Raw genomic sequence first — 22549 nt, 5'->3', positions numbered from 1 at the left:
GGCGCGGGTCGCGTGGCCTCAGGCCCTCGCTGTCACCACCTCCCAGTGCATGAGGGGGCTGGGGCCCGCGGTGGGACGAGGGCACCAGAGAGTGGCTATAAAGCCCGTGCGGCCGGAGGTGACGGTGAGGGTGAGCCTTGAAATCGGGCTTCGGGGATCCCCACACTCCATTCCCAGAAACCCTTGCGCCGAGAGGTCTCTCTTCTAAGGAGTTGGGCCCCCGTCTGCCGGAGCGTGCCGGGCGCCCAGCTTTGCAGGACCTTCCCTGAAGTCCTGCTTTCCCTGCCAAACCCCATTCCCTTGGTTCTGGACGGGGAGAGGAACCCTCAGAATGTCGTGCTGCTTTGTTCAGCCTCCCTGCCCAAGGCTGGACTTTGGGAGGAAGCAAGGCAGGCTGGACAGAGGACCGAAGCACAGAGAGGCCAGCAGGAGCATCCCCTCCCGCAGAGCTATTCCAGGTTGGATCTGGGGGCAAGGCACACTGCTGGTGGATTGGGAAGCTTCTCCCCACCCCCAGCCCCGGGCCTCAGTTTGGGCCCTTGCAACAGCTGCCGTCCTCCATCCCATCGCTCTGGCTGGGATGGAATTGAGCTTACAGTTTCTGAATTTACCTTTCCATTCTGTTCTTTCCTGATACTTTGATGTGCACTATTTGGATCCTCAGTGCCACCTGACAGAAAACTGCATGCCAGGAAAGAAACACCAGCTGTGCAGGGAGTGTGGGCATCTCAGTGCAGGAAGCTGGAAACGTAGTAAGCCTGAAGTCAGAATACCCACCTTAATTAACCTCGCTTCATTGTTAGCCAGGTAATTAACCAGATTGACAAACCTAAAAGTCAAATTCTTTGCCAGTTTTCAGGCAGAATCAGGCTCACTTTGGTCAAGAAATCTGAACCAAGGGTGGCAATATTATTTCTGTGAGAGACCTTCGTACCAAGTTCAGCAGCTTCTTTTCTTTACTGTGCACCCTCTGCTGGTTAGTGTGATAGAGTGAGCTCAGAGAAAAGGTGTGTACGACGTCCTAGAGATCATTTTATACTCAATAGTTTGATTAAAATGTGTTAAATTGGGGAGTATACCCATCAAACTCTGAAATGTGGTGCTCAGGAAGAGTATGAGTAGTCAGCACTGTAGGAGTTGAGTCTTAGTGGTAATGTGAATGAGGAAGGTTTAAGGATAACAGCTCCATTTTTGGAGGGCTAGTTTTGTGCCAGGCACTCACAGTGGTAAGTAATTTTACCTCTGTTGACTCATTAAATCTTTAAAACAGTCTTACAAGGTAAGGACTGTTATAATTCCCATATCCTAGATGAGAAAAGTAAGGCCCAGAGATGTTAGGTCATTTGCCTGAAATTATACGGGTAGGCCAATAAACAACACCGCTGAGATTGAAATCTAGTCTATCTCTGAGCCCCCATATGTAACCACTAGGATAGTCTTCCATAAGACACCCTTGGCACAATTTCTGGGTTTATGGTTCCTCAGTTCATGCTGTTGGCTCCCACTTTCAAAATTTCCCTGCCATTTTAAAGACAAAAATCAAACTAGATATAACCATATATCTGAAATGTATTATCTCACCCACAGGAATCTGATCCATGAAAACCTAGAAGTTTGTTAAGAGATCAACATGTGCTCGCCTGCCAGTACCAAAATCCTATACAGGAATCCCCGGTTCCTCCAGTTAGCTTTTCTGCAGCTTCATCATCAGCAACAGAGTGGTGTGTTCTGTGATGTCCTTCTGCAGGCAGAAGGTAAGACACTATTGGGGACTCAACTGAAAACTCACCATGGATTAAGATAAAATGATTTTAGGGGTCTAGGCAGTGAAGGACAAAGCCAGTAAAATGTGTAATTATCGCTTTTGAGTGCTGTAAACTAATTGGTAAAGAGCTATTTCTGGGACAATTAGATTTTTCAAGAGTGAAAGTGACACTATGCTCTTTCTCTTAAAAAAATGAAATCAATTGTAAGGTTTTGTAAGCATAGGAATTCTATAAAATGTGGATAATACCGTAGTGAAGATTGTGTTAATGTGTGCAAAGCACTTAAAACAGTACTTTTAATGTTCTAAGCACAATGTCAGTATTAGATGATACTGTTACATATTTTCTTGCCAAGCTGTTTAAGTTTTTTCCATGCCTTCAAATTGATGGCTTTTGTTGTTGTTAAACCTACAAATATATAGCTTGTTTCCACCCCTTCCTTTACACTTGAAATGTTAAATCAGCTTAGGGTACAGCTTGGTATAGTGTAAAAGGCCCAAGACTAGGAGTCAGAGTTTAAGTCCTAGTTTTATTAGTAACAAAGTCACAAATGGGCAAGTAACCTCATCCCTCTTCAGCTCACTTTCTTCATTTATCAAAAAGGAGTATGACAACCAACATTGTGCAGCACTCTACAGTTTGCAGAATATAATTAGTATAGTATCTCCTTTGATTCTTGTAACAGCCTTATGAGAGACGTAATGTCATATAGTTCCAGTTCTACACAAGTGAACTGAGGCCCACAGAGTTAAGTGACTTGCCTGTTGGTTCTCTTAGTAAGTGCAGAGTTGGAATTCAATCCTTAATTCAAAATAAATTTTAAAAAAGTATTAGTTGCCTGGTATATGCTAGTATACTGTACATAGATACGAAGATAGTCCTTCCTTATAAGGAAACCATGTAAGGGAGAGACAAATAACCAGTGCATTCAGATAACTGGGCAGTATAATAAGTAACACATTGGGGTAAGTATAGGCTGATAAAGGAGCACAAAAGAGGAGCATCTTTCACAGAATTGAGGAGGTTGGGGGATGGGGATTAGGGAGAATTTCTTGGAGGAACTAACCCCTTAGGTAAATTCTGAAGGACAAACAGAAGTAGGAAGAAGTGGGGAAAGGTATTCCCAGACAGAGAAAACACTATGTACAGAAACGTAGAGATGTGACCAGGGATTCATGAGTGGTTCATTATGGCTAGAGCACAGACTATAAGTGTATTGATTGGGGATATGGCTGAAGAAATTAGCAGCAGTGTAAGGTCTGAAGTTGGTCTTGTCCTCAGAACACTGAGACATGTATTTAAAGGTTTTAAGAAGAAAGTCACGATAACTGCTTTAGAAACAGCAGTTGGGCTGTAGTGAGAGTTACTAGATTATTACTGAACCAGATAGGAGGCTGTGTTGGAATCCAGAAGAGAGTTTAGATTGAACAAGGCATTGAGAGTAGACAGAAATGAATGGCTTATGAGCTGTTAAAGAGAATTTACAAAGTCTGGTGCAGTTAAGAGCAGTACAGACTGTAGCTGGGCTGCGATCTTGTCCCTGTGACCGTGGGCGTGTGACCTCACCACACCAGTCTCCTCTGTGGTAACAAGAGCTACCTCAGAGGGCTGCAGGGAAGATTAAATGGATTAATATTGCTAAAATCCCCAGGTGCTTGGCACATAGTACTCAAGAAATATTAGCTTTTATTTTTAAGTTAATGTTTGATTAGATGGAGTAGGTAGGAGAGAAGGAAGAATCAAAGATGACTTCTAGTTTTCAGTCTTGGGCAACTGGGCGAATGTGATAGCTTATTTTGAAGTAAGAGTTGGGAAGTTCTGGAGTGTGGGGGATGATGCATTCGCTTTCCAGAAAGGTTGCACTGGAGGTACTTGTGGAACATCCATGTAGTCTTGCAGGCTGTGGCATGTCACTATCTCAGAAAAGATATCTGGGCAGAAGTAGAATCTGGAAATCATCAGCAAGCCTCTGGTAACTGAAGCCATGGGGGAGACTGAAATTGCCCAGGAAGTGCCCATGAAACGAGAAGGTGGCTCAGGAGAGATACCAGGCAGAGGATGGAGCTCAGGAGAGAACTGGATCCTGATTGTCCATATCCAAAGCCCATGCTCTTTCTGTTAGACCACACGCAGCTTCTGTGCAAATTTTTAAACTCTTGTGTGAGTCAAACACATTTATTCAGCAAGTATTTGATCCCCTACATTGTGTCAAGCACTGGGTATATTTCAGTGAGCAAGACAAACATGGTCTCTGTCCCCACAGAGCTTGGTTTAGTGAAGGAGATGGACAGTTACAGTACCGAGAGCTGAACGCTATGACAGCTACAGAGTACCTCTCTGTACCTGGGAGCACCTAACCTGGACAGGGGATGGGGTTGGGGAAGGGTTTCTGAAAGAAGTGATGTCTAAATAGATTTTGAAGGATTAAAAAAATTGAATTAACTAGGTAATGGCAGAATGTTCCAGGCAGAAGAAACACATTTCTCTTTCTATTTATAGTTCCATGGAGGGAAACTGAGAGGAGGGGTAGCACATTTAGGTAGACACATCTCTGCTTAACCCATGAACATGCCAGTCTGCATGAGATAACAAAGTGTTTGGGTTTCCCTCCAGGTGAGGCAGTCCCAGCCCATTGCTGCATCCTGTCGGCCTGCAGCCCTTTCTTCACAGAGCGCCTGGAGCGGGAGAGGCCAGCTCAGGGTCGGAAGGTGGTGTTGGAGCTGGGAGGCCTAAAGATCAGGACACTTAGGAAACTCGTGGACTTCCTGTACACCTCAGAGATGGAAGTATCTCGAGAAGAAGCCCAGGATGTGCTTTCTGCTGCTCGTCAGCTCCGGGTATCTGAGCTCGAATCCCTTCAACTAGAGGGTGGGAAATTGGTGAAGGCCCCTGAGGGCCGAAGACTGAACCGGGAGTGCTTACAGCCTCCCAGTGCTACACCTATCTCTGCCAGGGTGGTGGCGTCCAGCCCCTGCCTGCGAACTCCACTGCCTGTTACCCCGACTCCCTGTTCTTTTGAGACAGTGAGATTGAAGATCTCGGGGAAGGAAGACAGGTCCCAGGAGAAGAGCAACCGACAGAACGCGGAGAACTTGTCTGGCACTCTTCTGCTCAAGAGGAAGGCCAGAGCCTGCCCAGCTCCACAGGAAAAAAGCTCTTCACCATCAAGCCACAGCCAGGGACATAAGGAGAACAAGAGTGACCCTGCCCTTGGTCCTACAGCACTTTCCCCACCCAGCTTGTACCCCTCTGTGGATGAGCAGCTGTTGCCCAGAAAGATCAGGCTGAGTCGCTCAAAGCCCTCTCCTGATGTCTGTATATCCAAGCCTGCCAGCCTTTTAAGTGGACCCAGGTCAGTGCCCACAGCCCCTGGCCGGCGTCTTTGGCGGCAGAAGAGTATAAAGAAAGGAGCGCCAGAGGACAAGCTGAAAACAGAGCGAGCTAGTCCTCTGCAGAGCACCTCAAGCCCATCTGGCCTCGGAAAGACGAGCGGGAGCAAGAAGCGGAGCCCTGAAGTCAGGGCACCTAACTCGGACTCTGCAGAAGAGGGGCAGGTTGGAAGAGTGAAACTGCGCAAGACTGTCAATGGCACCTGCTGGGAGGTGGTGCAGGAGCCTCCCCTCAGAAACCCTCAAGATAACCCTCAGATCCCAGAACTTGAAGACTGGGAAGAGCCTCCAGGGACGCAACCACCCTCAGTTAACAAGCAGGAAACGTCACCTGCCAGAACAGACCTGTGTGAGGCCTCCCCAGGGTGCTCTAGGCTGCAAGACATCCTGCTCTCTTCTAGCCGCTCCCCACACCGCCCAGTGGTGAAGTCTGAGTTCAGGTCCAGCCCAGAGATGGCAGGGAAGGAACCTGGACTGGCTGTTGACTGCAGAGAGCCCTGTGCGTTTGACACAGCCCTGCTCGGGCAGCCCTGTGAAGCCGAGGAGTACCGAATCACCAGTGCTGCCGCCGCCAGTGAGCTGGAGGAGATCCTGGACTTCATGCTCTGTGGTTCAGACATTGAGCCACCCATGGGGTCTCTGGAGAGTCCCCGGCCTGAGGGCTGCAGAACCCCTAGTTACCACCTGACAGAAACAGGAAAGAACTGGATAGAAGGGGAAGAATGGTGTTTGCCAGACATGGAACTATGGCCCAGGGAGCTTGCAGGACTGGAAAAGGAACCTGTTGGTGAGAACAAAGGGCCAATTGAGCCCTTTAGCCCCCTTGTCTTGCCCTCTGAGAACAAAGAGCCAATTGAACCCTTGAGCCCCCTTGTCATGCCCTCAGAGACGAGTGAAGGGGAGGTGCTTTCAGTGGAAAGCTCTTGGTCTCCAGACCTGGAAATTACCAGCTCCCAGTCACTGGATGGTCAGAGAGACAAGCTTCTCCACACTGACTCCCTTGACCCTCCCCAAAGGTCCTATGGGGACCTCTCACCTCCCTGTTCAAACTGGGTGGAGACTGGGCTGGAAGTGTCCCTACCTATGGATGAGGTATTACACCCTGCTCCAGAAGCAGGCAAGGAGGTATCTGGCAACTCTGAGTTGCTGGGTCCACTTCCTGCTAGCCCTGAAGAGGAAGAGATTGACGTGGTGGACTGGTCGTCAGAGGGGACTGCGCCCACGGATATTCCCTCCGTATGGCCCGACCCTTCCTCAGAGTCAGAAACAGAGGTAGACATACTAACGTAGTGGAGTGGGGAGGCAGGTTGGAGGCACTGGGAGGGTGGGCCAAATGTTGACTAGCAAAAGGTACACTGACAGGCAAGCACATGCCCTGTCCTCTTAGCACAAGGGGCAGTTGTGTCCCTAGCTCTCTCTATAGGGCCTCTCCTTCCTTCCCCAGGCTTTTGGAGCCAGGCAGAAGTAATACCATGGTTAGAAAATTATGAACTTGAACTGCCTTACTTCTTTATAATCTATTTTCCAGTTAGTAACAAACAAGCAAAACAAGAAACCGTGTGGTTGCCAACTCTAGTGGGTCATAGGTAATAGCCAAAGCCAGGTCTCCCAAGTCATGAGGCATCTAATCACCACTTATTTAGGAAAAGTTGAGAAAGACCACTCTCTGTGGTGGGCATTCTGTATAGAGAAAATGTTCCAGAAGGTATGAAGCAGTGCTGAGGTGAAACACTAAGTGGGGTGGGCATGACGGGATGTTGTCCAGTACCTACATGTGTGGCTTATTCATTGCCAGTATGGTAAGCCAAAACCTCCGCAGGGGCCAGGAAAACGTACTTCCATCATCACTTCCAAGAAGTGAGTTGAAAGACAGTTGCTTTTTAAAAAATAAATTAATTACTTTTCCCCCATAGTTTTTACAAGTATTTCAGATACTCAACAGGACCATAGGAGTTCCAGGTTAATTGGTAACCTTAGGCTATGAAAAACACAAGGGGGACCAATCCAATAAGGCTGGTTTGCCGCGTCCCTTGACGTAACATTAAGTTTTACTTTATGACCCATATTTTCATATCAACGCAGATACTTTAATTTTTATTAAACAAAATCCAGGAACTTTTCAATGCCTTACTGGAGGGTTGCCTCACTACTGAACCATCATTTCTGGAGGGGAAGAAACCATGGCTTCAGGTACATGACTGAAGTTTGGCCATGTCCCATCATAAATGCTCCAACATCACCAGGGACCGAGGCTGTGAAAAGGAGAGGGGAAGATAAGTTAGAGAAGGGATCCAGGCAATCATATATAGTCAGTCCAAGGAAGACGACATGTCCCCCACCTTTAAACCCACAAACCCAGGAGAGCTCAAGGATTGCGCCCTCCCCCCAAATCTCACTCAATGTATCAAGTCCTGACAACACGCCACAGCACTGTATGAAACACTAGGGATAAAGACAAGGTCAGATCCCGTGACCAGGAGTGAGGGTACCATACTGCAGGGTTATCTCACGGGGTTATAACAGAAAAAACACACTGGTAACAACACAAGAGGACAGGAGTATTCCTGAAGTTAATACAGATTTGGCTGGTAGAAGGGGGAAGTCACGACTCATACAAATAAAACAGGTGTGAATGATTTTGTTTCACTCATAAATGAGGTAACCGGTTCAAGGAATCAAAACCTGCCATCAGGGATGTAGAAGATTCGTTTTTTTAACAAATATAAACTGGTCCATACCCCGAGGGCAACAATTAACTGCATCCCCTAAGGACACAAATTGCATTTCTATGAAGAGTTATTTACATTACCACCGGTATTCCACGTCTTAGGCTCAAAGACGGTGCAATGAAACAGGGTAGTTAGCATAGGGCTCCCTGGATAGGAGTAAGTTTTGTTGTTGTTGCAGACTTCAGTTTTTCCCACCAAGAAAAAGGGGAAGAGGTATTCCCACTAGAGGAAATCCTGAGAGTAGAAACGAGTTATGAAAATGTATGTCCTGTGTGAAATGAGGGGTAACACTAAGGGCTGCTTCACAAATAGGCACAAAATCAACTCATTCCCCCTCATTCCCCATTTCAAACCTCAAGAGTGAGGACTTCCGCCCAAACCTCCCTACGAAAGGCACTTCTTCAGCTCCTCCACCACCTTTTGAGGCTCAGGGAACTTAAGTTTGCGCGGGGGCCCCTTCTTAATCCCAGTCCAGAGCTCCGCACCTGGGGAGAGACCGCGGAAAGCGAAGTCACTTTAGAATCCACCAACATCTCCCCGAAATCATCAGGTGGCGGCGGTTTGAGACCGACCTTCCTCGCCTGGGACCTAAGCAACTCCCCGCCCCGCGCTCCAGACCAGGGCCCCACTCACTGCTGCCGTCGGGGCGCAGCAGCGTCACCTCGAAGCTGCCCCTCCGAGGCTTGGTCGGGTTCACCTTCACAGGAAGTTCCGGGGCCTCCAGGCGCAGCGCCTCGCTCAGGGCCGCGGCGTTGCGCCCGTAGACGCGTCAGCTCGTGCTAGAGATGGGGAAGGTCAGAGGCTGGGGCCGTCGATCTGCGGCGCCCCTGCCCGCCCCCGGTACTCCCCAGACCCCTCACCAATGCTCGATAACGACACTCGTCTCCTCCACTCCCTTCTGGCCGCTCGCCGGCTTCTCCCGCTTCTCGGCCGCCGGGACCGGCGCCGCCTCGGCCTTTCGTTTCTTCCCGCGGGGAGCCATGGCGCCTGGGGCCCGGCTGGGAACCGAGCCGACCTAGGGCGGGAATAGGGTGGAGATGCGGTCACCGGGCAGAGGCCGGGCCCGCTCTGAGCGCCAAACCGCGGGCCAGAAATCCGGCTCCCGGAACAAAACCTCCCCAAAGCCGCAGAAAGCGTGGCGCAGGGCGCACACGTGGTCTGGAGGCGGGACCTTCGGGCACAGGCACTCTGCACGCAGAGGCGGGGGCGCGCCAGACCGAACCACCAGCGCTGGCGGCAGGGGCGACGGGGTAGCTCAGAAAACGAGCCAAGCTTCACAGGCTTTTCTGCAACCGCGCGGCCAGCTAAATGGTGTGCACCATGACCTCGCGCCTACCCAAACCTCCTGCCTGGAACCCGCGGGCCAATCCCAAACTAACTCCACGTTATACTCCAATTTAACTCTGCGGTTAGGGAAACGAAAACTTCAACTCTCCCCCATCCTGGGGACCAATGCGTGGCATCTGGTGAAACTACTCATGATGGCCTTTCGAATTAAGGAGACGACGGTGATTCCTCTGCACTTGCCAGGCATTTCTCATACAAGAATAACACACAAAGGCACAATCAAAAGTAAATGCCAGTCCCTTTATTATGGAAAACGATCAACTGGGTATAGGGAGTAGCAAGGAGGGTAAGAGAACTCCAACCCTGTAGGTCCCACCACACAAAGTAAGTCTGAAAGGTCTACTTCCCTTCCTCCCAGTCTCCATAAAGTAGAGAGGTTATTCAAGACCATGTTCAATGAGAAAACTCTGGTTAGAGGTTTCTCCTTGGGACCAATAACAGTTAGGCTTATACTTTTTAATGCAGGGCACAGACCAAGCCAGAAGGGCCTGGAGAAACAAGGCTCCTTGAGGGAAAAAAAATCTCAGCACTAACTCTGCATCTCGGCATTTTATATAGGGTTTAACCTAATCTAAGTAGGCTGTGTAGGGCCACTAAGGAATAATGAAACCAGAGTGTGGTGGAGATCTGTGAGTGGCACACAGCAGCTGAAACACTGGCCCAAGCTTGGAGGGAAAGCATTTCCCCCCTACCATGTAAGATCTTGCTCTCCCTCCAGTAAAGGAGCAGGCCAGAGAAGTGGAGGCCTTCCTGGAGGGTACCTGTCATCTCCCTGAATGCCTCTTAAAAATCAGAAGCAATACCCTGCCCTACCTAGGCATAGCCAAACAACGAAAATATAAATAAAAGGCCAAGGCCTCAGGCAAGGCTTGTGGTTACAGAAAGGGCAGGGCCTCAGAGGCGCCTGGGATCCACAGGAGAGGAAGCACTGAAGGCAGGGATCCTATTTGTCCTTCTTGCTCTCCTCATCTGGCACTGCAGTGGGCACTGGGGCCACAGGCTGCTCCTCGGGGATATTATCTCCAGCCTTTGATAGCTTCTTGGCCCGTTGATACAGCTCATTCAAGTTGAATTCTCGGATCACATTCTCCTGTGCCAAAGAGATGCACACATCAGGGTTCAGATTGGAAGAGAGAGTTCAGAGTCTGGGAAGCACAGCTGACCCTTGAACAATGCTGTGGTTAGGGGCACCAACTCTCGCCGTCAAAAATCCACCAATAACTTAATAGTCAGCCTTCTGTATCCCAGTTCCTTCAAATCCGTGGTTCTGCATGTGTGGATTCAGCCAACCACATGGATCGTATAGCACTGTATTTACCATTGAAGAAAATCCACATAAGCAGACTTGCATAGTTCAAACCCATCTGTTCAAGGGCCGACTGTATTTAGACACAGTCTAGGAAAGGAGGAAGCAAAGGTCAGGAATCTACTCTGACCTAGCTCTCCTTTTTTGGGTACATGGAAAAGTCAACCAATGTTTAAGTACCTATTACGTGCCAAACACTGTGCCAAAAATTATAGCTACATTATTTAATGTAATCTGCAAAACAGCCTGTGAGCCAAGTGCTCCTGTCTCCAACTTACTGCTAAGGAACCTAAGGCCTGTAGACTGCAGATACAAGAGTCACTGGGACTGAATCTTCACTAATAATTGTTCCCCCATACTAACAAGTCTGGTAGGTGGTAGAAATGTAATACAAATTTGCTAAATGAATTCACGAATGAGGTCTAATAACTAGTCCACACTCTCAAAGCCTGTGCGCAAGTAGCCAAACTAGGAATCAAACACAGGTTGGGCTCCAAAACTCATCCACTGTTCTACACCCTTCTCCAAACTACTCTTTTATACCTCAGAGAAAGTCCAAGAGACAGCTCGTCCTTTCTTGTCAATCTGTGGCCGCCGCATGACCTCCTTGCCACCTTGGAACAGGATCAGGGTAGGGAGCTGCTTGGTGAGGGGTGACGTGCTCACTTTGTACCTACAGGGCCCAGAAGGTACTCAGTAAATGCACCTGTATCCATCACTCAAAGTGATTCCCTGCCCAGGCCTTTACCTACCGTGTACTAACATCAGTGTAGCGTCCAACGTCCACCTTCCCAAAATTTAGCCCTGTACAGTTGTACCTGAGAAGAATATATGACTTAACATAGTGAAAGAAGAGGGAATGAGTCAACAAAAGTAGAAGTACAGATGTTGGGGGTTGGGGATAGGAGTGTCTTTGGCTGCAATGTGCAAAAACTCAAGGCCAAAAACTATGAGAGGGGAAGGTACAATTTCCATTATCCCTCCCTTTGTACTACTCACTTGAGGGAGAGGTCAGCGTAGATAGGGGCAAATGATTGGCAGTCATTAGACCAATTGGCAAAGAACTCCACAATCCAAGTGACCCTCTTGTCCCGCTCCAGCTCTTCCTGCCACACACAGAGAAGAAACAGTGAACTGGATCACACAGGCTCCTGGAAAGATTCAGACCTTAGCATCTAATTCCTCATCCTGGCTTCCCCACACCCTCTCCCCTAGATCCCAAAATGAACCACAGTTCTGAAGCACTGTTGTTCCTCCTGCTGAGAAGAGAGCACAACTACAAAATCAACCCACAAGGGACCCAAGAAACAGAAGGGAGGAAGAGCACTCACATCAATGGTTTTATCATTGAAGTACTTGATGTACTCAGGGCCCATGTACAGGGGGGGTTTGCATGTCATCAGGAACACTAAACACAGAAAAAAGGTGTCAGAGGAAACATATAAGGCCTTGGGAAAGGGATTTACTTTCAAACCAACTCAAAGAGTTCAAGCACCAAAGAGTGCATTTTGTGGGCATACGTAGACCACTGACACACCCCCTTCCTCTTAAAATAAAATCTCCATAGATTCTTACCAGCTGAGCCACACACATGATTAATCAGGTACAAGATGTGGAAGAAGGGTATGGAGAATGTGGTTTGGGGTTAGAATTCCGTTCCCACAAAAAAGTCTTACAGTCTCCTTACCTATGCAGAGTGTGATGTAAAGCAGGCCCATGCGAATATCCAGGCGGAAGAAAAGAATTGCATTGGCCACTTTACTAAACATGAAGATGTTGCCTATATGTTGCTCCACAGTGACTGAAACACAAAGATGTCACAGGTCAGGCTGGGCTGCAGGGTCCTGTGTCCTATTATTTGCCCCTCTTCCTGGAGTACTTTGAAATGGCAGGGGGGAAGGGGCTAAAAGTCCAAGATCAAATTCAGCCTTGGCATGAAATGAGGGACAAGTTCACAAACAATACCCCTCTCGTAACATGAACGAAAGCACCATGGAGGTCATTAGGCCTAACCCTGAGAGACTGAGAAGCAGGCTACACTTACTGGACCTGCGGTTCTTCATCATCACAATGGCACTGAGAAACATCAGGATCTCCACTTCTCTCTGGAACAGAAAGTGACAGGAATGCCATCAACAGAAATGACTTGTGTGAGCAAAGGACCCAGGCTGGTAATAAAAACCAGCAGAGATCCAAATGGGGAACAGTAACAATAGAGAAATAAGTGGAGTCAGCTAAGGTGTCGTGGGGAAAACAGCAGTCAGAGAGCTTCAGGTTCTCCTCCTGCACAGGCTGGCTGGTGCCTTTCAGCAAATCACTTAACCTCTGAGCTTTGGTTTACTTGACCGAACAATATCTATTTCAAAATGCTGTTGTGGGGATTAAACAAGACAATGGGTATGACAAAGCTGTATAAAGTATATGGTGTAAAACTGTAAGATATTACAAGCAACTCAGTATGACCTTGGTAAAATAAAACTTTTCCAGGGAAACTTTCTTAGTAATACTCCATTAATACAACATATTTCATTTGTTTGGTTTTAAGTTAAATCATTCTTCTCTACCTAATATTCATAGTGTTAATCCATGCACCTTTAATATAATTTGAGAGCTGAAGGAGCCCTTTCAAAGCTCTCACAGGTCCTTTTCAGTACCCTTGGCTTATAGTTCTTTCTCATCTTCTAGAATGTAAGCTCCATGTGAACAAGTGAGACACAAAATAAACATGACAAAGAAAACAAACAAGATAATTTCAAAGAGTAAAGACTGCAATGAAGAATAAGCACCTGGTGAGAGAAAGCATGGGAGGAGGGCCAACTACAGACTGGATGGTCTAAGGCCTTCCGTATCTTTCTGTTTATACTACAAGGACCCAAATCATTATTTCAGACAGAACTAATCAACTTCGATTTACAGTTAACAGTCAGGCACCTAGGTTCTCAGCCTCAATCGCCAATAAAAAGCCTGACTGGAGTTAGATATGGACATGTAAAATAGGGGGTTGGGAATGTAACAGACCTTACTAAATATTACATCTGAACAGAAATTAGGAAGAGCTTCCAAGAATGAAACTGGATTAGAATTGACACTTGTAATTGCGGAAAGATAAATTTTTCAAACGTGGCCATTCGGGAGATCAAAGGTAGGACTAAAAGGAATATACTCTAGAGAATGGGTCTGTGACAAAGACTGGCCATGTATACTCCAAACCGTATTTCCTTTTCCTCCTGGGCATACTGCAGCTAGACTTCCTCAGTCTCCCCGCAGCTAGGCAGAACTGTGTGATCAGTACTGCTAAGTGGAATGTGACTGAAAGTAACGTGCCATTTCTGTGCCCAGGCAGTTGAGAAAGGGTATGCCCTCGTAATCCAGCTTTTTCTTCATCTGCTTGCTGGATGATGCTAGGATGACCTTAAAGCCATTGGCTGAAGACAGAAATAAGACTGGGTTCCAGAATAACTATATAAATCAGAACCCCTTTGGTGGTTCTGCTTGTTTATTTATTGTTTTTAAACCTTTTATTAAGGAAATTTTCAGACATACACAAAAGTAGAGAGGATACTGAAGAATAGCAGAATATGTCACCCCCAAAATATGCCACTCTGGCATAAGGATTATTTTAAGCCTGAAGGCAAATGAGAAGTAGATAAAGAAAAGCACCCTGCCCTCCCACTATTTGTCTAAAAGTAGGACATAAAATTTCAAACTGGTTCCTCCAACCTTCTCTACCAAGGACAAAATTAATCAAGGAGATAACTTTAGACCATTATCAGCCTGGAGACAGCACCAGAGGAATCTACATAACAAACTAGTCTTTATCTGCCATTAGTTTACCTTTCCACAGTATTCTGCTCTTGGAAGCCTAAAACTGCTTTCCTTTGTTCTGTCATTGCTCCACAAATGTATTGTTCTTTGTTGAAGATACTACATAAGTGGGAGTTCTAAGCCACCCTTTGAGTTACTGTTCCCTGGGTTATCTCCCATGTATATAAGGTATACATGTTAATAAACTTGGTTGTCTTTTAATTGCCTTTAATCTGTCTTTTATTACAGGGGTCTCAAGCAAGACCTCAGAAAGGTCAAGGGAAAAATATTTTCCTGTCCCCTACAATACCTTAACGGACCCCTGTTACTCAGCTTCAATAGTAATATTTTGCCAGTATGGTTCCATTTCATCTAAGTTACCCATTTCTTTTGCTGGAGAAACTTAGAGCAAATTCCAACTATACCATTTCACTTCTAAATACTTTCGTGTGTATTTCTTACATATAAGCATTACTTTTTAAAAACAAACATATTATCATACCAAACAAAATTAACAATAACTCCTTACTGTTATCCAATACCTGGTCCTTACTCAAATTCAGAGGGTAAGAACAAGTATTAGATTTTGTACAACTTTGTACAGTTGTTTGTTCAAATTAGGAACGAGCAAGCAAGATCCACAAACTGCGTGTGGCTGATATGTTTCTTTGGTCTTCCTTATTCTCTAAAGGATACCTGCTCTTCCTTTTAACCCCACACCATTCATCTGTTGAAAACATTGGACCATTTGTACTGTCAACTTTCTGGCTTTCTTGGATTCAGGAGTATGCTGCCTGCATACTCATGGAACATGTTCTGACAATGATGATCCTCTATTTCTCATATTTCTTGTAAAGTGGTAATGAAATCTAGAGGTTTGAATACAATGAGATCCAAACCTCCTGCCAAGAATACATTATAGGAGGTGCGAGGTACTCCCCACTGAATCACTCCAGAGGACATATCAACCTTTCAACTGATGGTTTTAGATGATCATTGCATAGATGTATTATTTCATTAGGGATGCTACATGATTTTTAAATGCTATTCCTTCTGCATATATTAGCTCAAAATCTTTTAGCAGGAAATCAACATTCCCGTATCAATTATTCGGTTACTCTGACAATATATACAGGAAAAGCAAAATGCTTGATTCTTTCCTATTACCTAATAAAGTAGAAATAAACTTATTCTGTTAAGCCACTGAAATTTTGAAGTTTACTTGTTATTGCAAACACTATTTATCTTAATATCTTAACTTCCCAATCACCAAGGTAAATCAGCAAAACACAGATACTCCAAGAAAACGAACATTGGCTACGAACCCTAAGTAATTAAAAAAAATTTTTTTCTAACAGCATAATAATATAAAGTCTTACAATATTTTCCTTACAGTATTAGAAGAGCATGAAAGAGAAATTAATTGTATAAACGGTTCCCACTTTTATTAAAATCTGTGTTACTATCCACTTATGTTTGAGTCCCATTTTAAAGTGGTATAGAATATCAGATAGAAGTAGGATCTTTTGAAGTAGCATAGCTACATTTGAGCGAATAAATAACGCTGTCTGGGAAAGGACAGAGGAAGTTTGAAAGAGTGAACAGGGATGGAGAATAAAAGCAAGGGAATGGATTCTGTTAAAGGCCAAGGCTCATGTTGGGGCTTGGGAAAAAAGACAAAAACTCAGGATGACCCTCCTTCCTTAGAACACAGATGCGACTATACAGCAGAGGGCGGAGAGCTTCAGCCTATTTTTCCGGGTGGTCCCCCCACTTCTACTCAGGAAGTACCGCAAGAGGCGTGAGATATATTTCTTTACAACGTGTTTTTTATATTCCATTTCAGTAGGCCTCACAATTTTATCCATTTTTACATTCTCACGATGCAGCATAGTGCCTAGCATACAGTGCTCACTCTGGAATATTAACTGAATTAAGAAATGGCTGATTAGAAAGTGCTGGTACCATGGCCAGGAGAGTGGTTTCAAGTCCTAGCCAGTCACTAGTTGTGTGATCTGGGGCAAGTCACCTAACCACGACGAGATCAATTTCTTCATCAATAAAACGGGAATAAGACTACTTGTCTTGTTTTTTTTCACTGGTTCCTCAAGAGGCTTTACATAACGAGCAGCTCCGTAAAACACTGTACATGTCTCATTTGGGTAGGACTGTTGACGAGTATGAATGGCGAGATGGAAAGGACCCTGCACTCAAGAGTCAGAAGACCCGGGCTGTCGCGCAGGCTAACCGGCTGTTTCCCCACCTTAAACACGAAGTTTAGGCCGATGACAGTCCAGGCCCTACACTCCTTAGTCTGTTAGGTCCGCTACAGGCTCGGAACCTCAGATGTTCTCAAAAAGGCGAAACTTGGGGCTCCGGAAGCAAACGCAGGGGAAGGGACAGTCAAGGTCGCGGGGTCCCAAGGCGGGGGTCGCTCACCCAGTCGAAGTCACACGGGTTACCGTCTTCGCGCTGCGTGGGGAGACTGTCGCAGACAGGGGGCAGCTTCCTCACGAGTAGGAAGGCAACAGAGAGCAAGGCTGACAGAAGGTAGTAAGGTCGGGCCAGCCATCGTGAAAGTCGCGGCACCGAATACACAAGAGCAATTAAAGGTGCCAGGACCGCCATCTTTTCGGCCCCTGCGGCGCCGGCCGCTCGTCAGCGTCGTAGGTCTGGCCCCGCCTCTTCCAACACAGAGGCTTCCATTGGGCCTAGTCTCAGATGCACCGCCTCTAGACCCGGAAGTAGATCTCTTATTGGCCTCCCTGGCAGGTCAGAACTGAAAAAAGAGGCTTTGATACTTTATTGGTTAATCTAGCTGTCGCTTTTTCCACCTAAGTCATTTTATTGGATATGCACTGTGGCGAGCAGAGATATGAGAATTTAATACAGTTAGATAGCACTTCCGGAACGTTCTCATAAAGCGACGGAAGTAGTTGCCGGAAGAAGGTAGGCAGAGCCCGAGGCAATCCAATGGTAAGCGGCTCCTGGAAGAAGAGGGCGGTACCCCGTGAAAAGATTGACCAATGAAAATCACCAACGCCAGACACCGGGACAGCGCCGGGGCGGAGGGGACGATGGAGAATTTCACGGCGCTTTTCGGAGCTCAGGCTGACCCACCACCGCCCCCAACCGCACTCGGCTTCGGACCTGGAAAGCCTCCACCCCCGCCGCCTCCTCCTCCGGGCGGGGGTCCAGGCACGGCCCCGCCCCCCACCGCGGCCACGGCCGCTCCCGGCGCTGACAAGTCAGCGGCAGGTTGTGGCCCCTTCTACCTAATGCGGGAACTACCAGGTGAGTACGAGGCCTGGCCAAAGCCAGCCAATCAGATCATAGCGAGAAGGGGATGGGCGTGGCTCTTAGCTCGCTGGCTTAGGTGAGGAGTAACCCAGGCAACGCTTGCCGGGATTTCCGAGCTCTCAGTCCAAGGGGCTCTGAAATTCACAACCAAAGGGATGATAGAAATTCTTGAGATGGATTGGGGATGGGAAGAGAATGGATCTCCGTGACTACCTTTCACTCCGTATCATGTCCCTGTCCCTGACATTGGTTTATGGCTTCCAAAAAATTATCCAGGGTTTGAGTATGGAACTTGAGAGCCTTGATTCAACATCCCTGCAGACCTAAGATTTTACTTCCAAATCTGCCTCAAATTTCTTGGTTTGGAGCTTGTTTTCTTCCTCCCTTCTCTGGGCCTCGGCATTTCCTCATCAATTTAAAGAGGTGATTAGAATTGAACCAGATTCTTTCGTTCAAAAATCTTTTTTTTTTTTTTGAGCACCTGCTATGTACCAAGCACTGTTCTAAATGCTGAAGATGCAACTGTGAATAAGACTGACAAGATCCTTGCCTTTAGGGAGTTTACATGCCTGATGGAGGAGGCAAAGAGTAACAAACAAGATAATGTCAGAGAGTGGTTATGTCTGCAAAGAGAAAACGTGATAAAGAATTGAGGCAGCAGAACTCCTTTAGCTAGAGTGATTAGAGAAGCCCTCTCTGAGTAGGTAACTTTAAAGCTAAAATTTAAGCGCCAAAATTCATATTGGTGAAGAAAATTAGGGAGCCCAGTAGTGCAATTTGTTAGCACGCAGTACTTACATGGTGAAGAAAATTAGGAAGACTTTTCCGATAATTAGGTCAGTTTTCCTAAAAGAAATTTTTTTAAGGAAACAGTGTGAGGGGTATTTTTTTCAGATGATGGATTCCCATTTGGATGGATCAGAAATTTTGTAGAGGGGAATAGGGCTTGGTTAGGCCCCAGAGGTAAATTACAGTAAGACGTGTTTAACCACAAGTGCCAGTCAAAGGAATTTAAGCTTTTTCCTGAGGGAATAGCAAACCATTGAGATATCTGAACTGAATACTGCTTCTAAAGATATCTGGAGAATGTGTGTGCCACGTGTTAAAATAGAGGAATGATGAATGAGGTGGGGAAGATTTGAAGTTAAAAGAAAAACTGAATCTGCAATGAATGAACTAAGAGGATGCTGGCAGTGGAAGATTAGTTTTCAGGAGAGGAGTGAGGCCTGAGGAGAGAAATTTATAAATTATCTTAATAGTACTGATGGTCAATACAGAAAGTTGGATGGACTCTTAAGTTAAAGAATTTAGAAAAAGCACAGAGTGCCCTCTCACCTGAGCCTTGAGTATAATCATCTAGAAAGGGAACTGACAGAGGGGGAAAAATCAGGATACCAAAATGGCAGGAGGCAGTGCCATGTTATGAGGAGAAGTACCGTGGCACTGGGTCTCCTGTCATTCAAGTGGACCTCTCTTCTGAGACATCTGGCATTGGAAGACAAGGGAAAGAACAGGGGTAAGGTCTGTAGGTATGGAGAAAAAAACACCTGTTCATTGAATGTTGCGTGTGCAGTGTGTGTACTCTGTTGAGGACCAGTGATACACAAATGAGCAAGACATTTTCTCTGCCCTCAGTGGGCTCATAGTTCGGAATCTGAGTTTTTCTCAAGTGAATGGTTATAAACAAGTCACTTTTGTCATTTGTACCCAGAGTGTTCATCATAACTATACATGAAATTGTAGGCTAGATATTTCTACCCTTGCCACTGGATCCTAGTTAGATTACTAATAAGTTCGTATTCTTTGGAAAAAAGTCAGCCATGAAATATTTATGCTAATAATACCTTCCATTTATAGAATACTTTATATTTTTCAATATGTTTTCATTTGAACCCTGAAAAAAATTAAGTGTACTTCAGATAGCTTTTACCCTGTTCTATAGATAAGAGGAAACTGAGGCATAGAGGACAGGTAGGGTTAGAATTCTAGTTGCCCAACTAATCAAACATCTCTTCTTGGCAAAGCATCATATTCGTATTATTAGGAAGAATAAAGATGGTGGTAACAAAAGTTAGGCAGCAGTAGCTAGAAAAATCTCTTGTTTTTCTCTGTAGAGGTGATTAGTGTTTCTTGCTAGTTTAAAAAAAGTGGTGGGGAGAAGCAAGACACCCAGGCCAGTGGGTCATATTTGGCCCTAAGCTTGGTTGTAGCTGAGCTGTGAGGTTATGTTATGCTGGTCATGTCATGGCCAAGAGTGTAGTTTCTCACTAGTACATTTATGGAACACAGAACAGTGTTTAGCATGGAGTATAAGCATCGTGTAAGTTACTACTCTGGTTAGTTGGAGGGGAGTGTCTCCTTCATTGGGTTAGAGCAGTTCCCACCTCTGCCTTATTTGAATTTTTGCCTATTTTTCCTTCTCCTCCTTCCAACCTACCATTCTACAGTATTATACTTCTAGTGTTTCTGTTATTTACTTTTGCTATTTCCCATTTTTTTAAATATATTTTTTTAATTTATCACTTGAAAGATTCCTTATTTAAGTTAAAATATAGTCCTTTACTTTCCCTTCTGGGTCAATGACTTAAAAAAAATGCTCAACTCTTGGGACTAATTTTATTATTTTCTCCCTGTATCCTCTAGGCAGCACAGAGCTGACAGGCAGCACTAATCTGATCACACACTACAACCTGGAACAGGCCTATAATAAATTCTGTGGGAAGAAAGTGAAGGAGAAGCTAAGTAACTTCCTGCCTGACCTGCCAGGGATGATTGATCTGCCTGGTTCCCATGACAACAGCAGCCTCCGCTCCCTCATCGAGAAGCCCCCTATTCTCGGTGGCTCTTTTAATCCTATCACAGGGACCATGCTGGCTGGCTTCCGCCTCCATACTGGTCCGGTGAGTCCCCTCTTTGGGAGGAAGGAGACAAATGGGGAGACCTGAAAGGCATGGAGGTGGTTTTTCTGTCCACGTCTGTTCAGAACAGACGTACTGAGCAGAACAGATGATGGGAGCCGGGGACTTCCTCCCTCTTCTCACCTGGACCTTCCTTTGGTTCCTTCAGTTGCCGGAGCAGTGTCGTCTGATGCATATTCAGCCTCCCAAGAAGAAGAATAAGCACAAGCACAAACAGAGCCGAACCCAGGATCCTGTCCCCCCAGGTAAGAAGTGCTTCTATTCAAAGCCAGGAAACCGGACATCCTGAATCTGGTTTGACCTTCCTCAGTTAAAAACCCAATTAAGTTCCCTACGAGCCCTGGACTCCCAAATTCTCCTGAGAGAACTGACATAATGGGGTCTACAGGGCAAGTAGGAACTTGGGACAGGGGCTTGAGCAGTGCCTCAGAATCTCTGGTCAGTTGAAGAAAAGCAGTTGCCCTGGTCTAGGGGTTCTCCTCTAGTCTTCAGAGTTCCATCAGTGGGGAATTTGAGCTCTACAGGTGATAGGCACCTCGTGTCTCCTGCAGAAACACCGTCTGACTCAGATCACAAAAAGAAGAAGAAGAAAAAAGAAGAGGATCCTGAACGGAAAAGGAAGAAGAAAGAGAAGAAGAAAAAGAAGGTAGGGAAGGGGCCCGTGGCTGTACCCCAGTGACTTTTCCCTATCTCACCCCTGGCCTTGGTGGAGTCTTGTCCTCTTACTCTTCCTTTGTCTTCCCCAGAACCGACACAGTCCAGACCACCCGGGCATGGGCAGCTCTCAGGCCAGCAGCAGCAGCAGCCTCCGCTAACAGAACCAGTGACTCTGCCAGAATGACCTTCCTGCTGTACTGAACCTGCTGACAAAAGCTGCCCTCGAGGCTCTTGGTCACTGCCTCCGGAGCGTCCACTGCTGCTGGGACAGAAGCCAGCTCCTGCTGTCCTTGGTTAAGATGAACACATTGTAAGAGAGAAGGGCCCTGCTTTTGTAAGGCTCAGCCGTTTGCTTTCTCATGGACATCTCCTCCTCTCCCAGGAAGCTTTCTTTTCATCTCTTTTGTGCAGTTCATCTGATTTAGGACTTTATCTGATATGTTAGGATTTTTATTTTCTTAAAATTGCATTTATCAAACTGGCTGAAACGTGGCTGCCTGTTAAGAGGTAAGTGCCTTTCTATGAGAGTCAGGATTTAAGCCAAGGCATGCTAAGATCTGAGGGGATTTGGGTCTTGTATTACATTTATCTCATCAGCAGGCAGGGAAACAGCCAAAATGAGACTGGGCAGCATGGTCTAAACATGAGGCAGGGTTTGCTGATGCCTCTCCACAGCAGACGCAGAACACTGCTCATGTTAACCAAGTACCTGGGTGATCTTCAGGCTTCATCTGAAGGAGCTGATCCAGTTAGGGCTCAACTGTTTTCTGTGTGAATTCTGTGTTGAAACAGAATAGCCAGCTGAAAAGGCACCCACCGTCACCAAGGTATTTCAACAAGGTAGCTTCTTGGTCAAGCCTACGAATTTTTTAAATAAACCTCTGGCAAAGGTAAATGCTTCTCTTCATAATAAAATCTTTTGCCCTGCCTCATTCCTTAAGACAATGAAATTATTTGACTGACACGAAAACATTTCTAAGCTTCTAAAACAGCAACAAAAAGGCAGCCTAAACAAGCAAAATGTAAAATAAATCCCTGTAGTCTTTGCAGCAGGCCAGCTAACTGGCAGCATCCATGAGAAAACCCAAGCTGATGTAATCTGTATTTAAGCTCAGTTTGACAGAGAACAGTTAAAATCTGTTGCAATGAGCCAAGGTTATTCCTAGATCAGCAGTGGAAAACCATACATTCAGCTCGTTTTAACCTAGGACCTCAGAGCAAGGGCTTATATACTTAAGTTGTAGACAGTGAAAGTAGAAGATTTTGTCCAGTTTTGTGAGATTTGGTGTCTGAAGATGCCTGTTTAAAATTAGGGCACAGACTTTTGCTTTCA

General features: G+C 46.1%; 4 protein-coding genes across 8 annotated transcripts; 2 read left to right on the top strand and 2 right to left on the bottom strand.

The window, feature by feature from the left end:
• The first annotated feature begins 721 nt into the window (after positions 1–721).
• BTBD18 (BTB domain containing 18) lies at positions 722–7792 on the top strand. The gene is made up of 3 exons (XM_006214161.4): positions 722–807; positions 1588–1754; positions 4380–7792. The coding sequence occupies exons 2-3, from the start codon at positions 1631–1633 to the stop codon at positions 6443–6445; spliced, it is 2190 nt and encodes a 729-aa protein (XP_006214223.1). The 5' UTR covers positions 722–807; positions 1588–1630; the 3' UTR covers positions 6446–7792.
• On the bottom strand, positions 7221–9313 carry SELENOH (selenoprotein H). Of its 3 annotated transcripts, none has more exons than XR_012076740.1 (5): positions 8745–9313; positions 8518–8663; positions 8238–8369; positions 7960–8118; positions 7221–7407 (listed from the first exon to the last, which is right to left on the bottom strand). XR_012076740.1 is itself a non-coding variant. In XM_006214070.4 (4 exons), the coding sequence occupies exons 1-3, from the start codon at positions 8864–8866 to the stop codon at positions 8269–8271; spliced, it is 369 nt and encodes a 122-aa protein (XP_006214132.2). In that variant the 5' UTR covers positions 8867–9313; the 3' UTR covers positions 7221–7407; positions 8238–8268. The 3 variants fall into 3 exon arrangements, 1 of the variants encoding a protein (XP_006214132.2); XR_012076741.1 differs by having other exon boundaries at positions 7965–8118; XM_006214070.4 differs by lacking the exon at positions 7960–8118.
• Positions 9314–9450: 137 nt separating this feature from the next.
• On the bottom strand, positions 9451–17089 carry TMX2 (thioredoxin related transmembrane protein 2). 3 transcript variants are annotated; one of them, XM_006214067.4, is made up of 8 exons: positions 16781–17089; positions 12582–12642; positions 12225–12338; positions 11869–11945; positions 11537–11643; positions 11290–11355; positions 11081–11210; positions 9451–10321 (listed from the first exon to the last, which is right to left on the bottom strand). In XM_006214067.4, the coding sequence occupies exons 1-8, from the start codon at positions 16967–16969 to the stop codon at positions 10175–10177; spliced, it is 891 nt and encodes a 296-aa protein (XP_006214129.1). In that variant the 5' UTR covers positions 16970–17089; the 3' UTR covers positions 9451–10174. The 3 variants fall into 3 exon arrangements, with proteins under 3 accessions (XP_006214129.1, XP_015103305.1, XP_031546561.1); XM_015247819.3 differs by lacking the exon at positions 16781–17089 and adding an exon at positions 16605–16753; XM_031690701.2 differs by lacking the exon at positions 9451–10321 and having other exon boundaries at positions 11301–11355; positions 16781–17047.
• Positions 17090–17307: 218 nt separating this feature from the next.
• On the top strand, positions 17308–22148 carry MED19 (mediator complex subunit 19). The gene is made up of 5 exons (XM_031690699.2): positions 17308–17635; positions 20285–20541; positions 20708–20804; positions 21111–21205; positions 21306–22148. Exons 1-5 carry the CDS (start codon positions 17368–17370, stop codon positions 21372–21374), a joined length of 786 nt encoding a protein of 261 aa, XP_031546559.2. The 5' UTR covers positions 17308–17367; the 3' UTR covers positions 21375–22148.
• The last annotated feature ends 401 nt before the right edge of the window (positions 22149–22549 follow it).

This window comes from Vicugna pacos, chromosome 10 (assembly GCF_048564905.1).
Source record: "Vicugna pacos chromosome 10, VicPac4, whole genome shotgun sequence".
NCBI lineage: Eukaryota > Metazoa > Chordata > Mammalia > Artiodactyla > Camelidae > Vicugna > Vicugna pacos.
The sequence above is the reverse complement of the archived record's forward strand: the minus strand, read 5'-3'. Positions and strand labels throughout refer to the sequence as shown.

Bases quoted from the DNA above. Each gene is read 5' to 3' on its own strand.
- TMX2 (XM_006214067.4), bottom strand. From the start codon at position 16,969: ATGGCGGTCCTGGCACCTTTAATTGCTCTTGTGTATTCGGTGCCGCGA. The intron at 12,339-12,581 runs GTAAGTGTAGCC...TTTGTGTTTCAG, and splicing joins GATGAAGAACCGCAGGTCCA to TCACTGTGGAGCAACATATA. The intron at 10,322-11,080 runs GTATAAAAGAGT...TCTTTGGCACAG, and splicing joins TCTCTTGGACTTTCTCTGAG to GAGAATGTGATCCGAGAATT.
- MED19 (XM_031690699.2), top strand. From the start codon at position 17,368: ATGAAAATCACCAACGCCAGACACCGGGACAGCGCCGGGGCGGAGGGG. The intron at 20,805-21,110 runs GTAAGAAGTGCT...TGTCTCCTGCAG, and splicing joins CCAGGATCCTGTCCCCCCAG to AAACACCGTCTGACTCAGAT. The intron at 21,206-21,305 runs GTAGGGAAGGGG...TGTCTTCCCCAG, and splicing joins AAGAGAAGAAGAAAAAGAAG to AACCGACACAGTCCAGACCA.
- BTBD18 (XM_006214161.4), top strand. From the start codon at position 1,631: ATGTGCTCGCCTGCCAGTACCAAAATCCTATACAGGAATCCCCGGTTC. The intron at 1,755-4,379 runs GTAAGACACTAT...GTTTCCCTCCAG, and splicing joins TGTCCTTCTGCAGGCAGAAG to GTGAGGCAGTCCCAGCCCAT.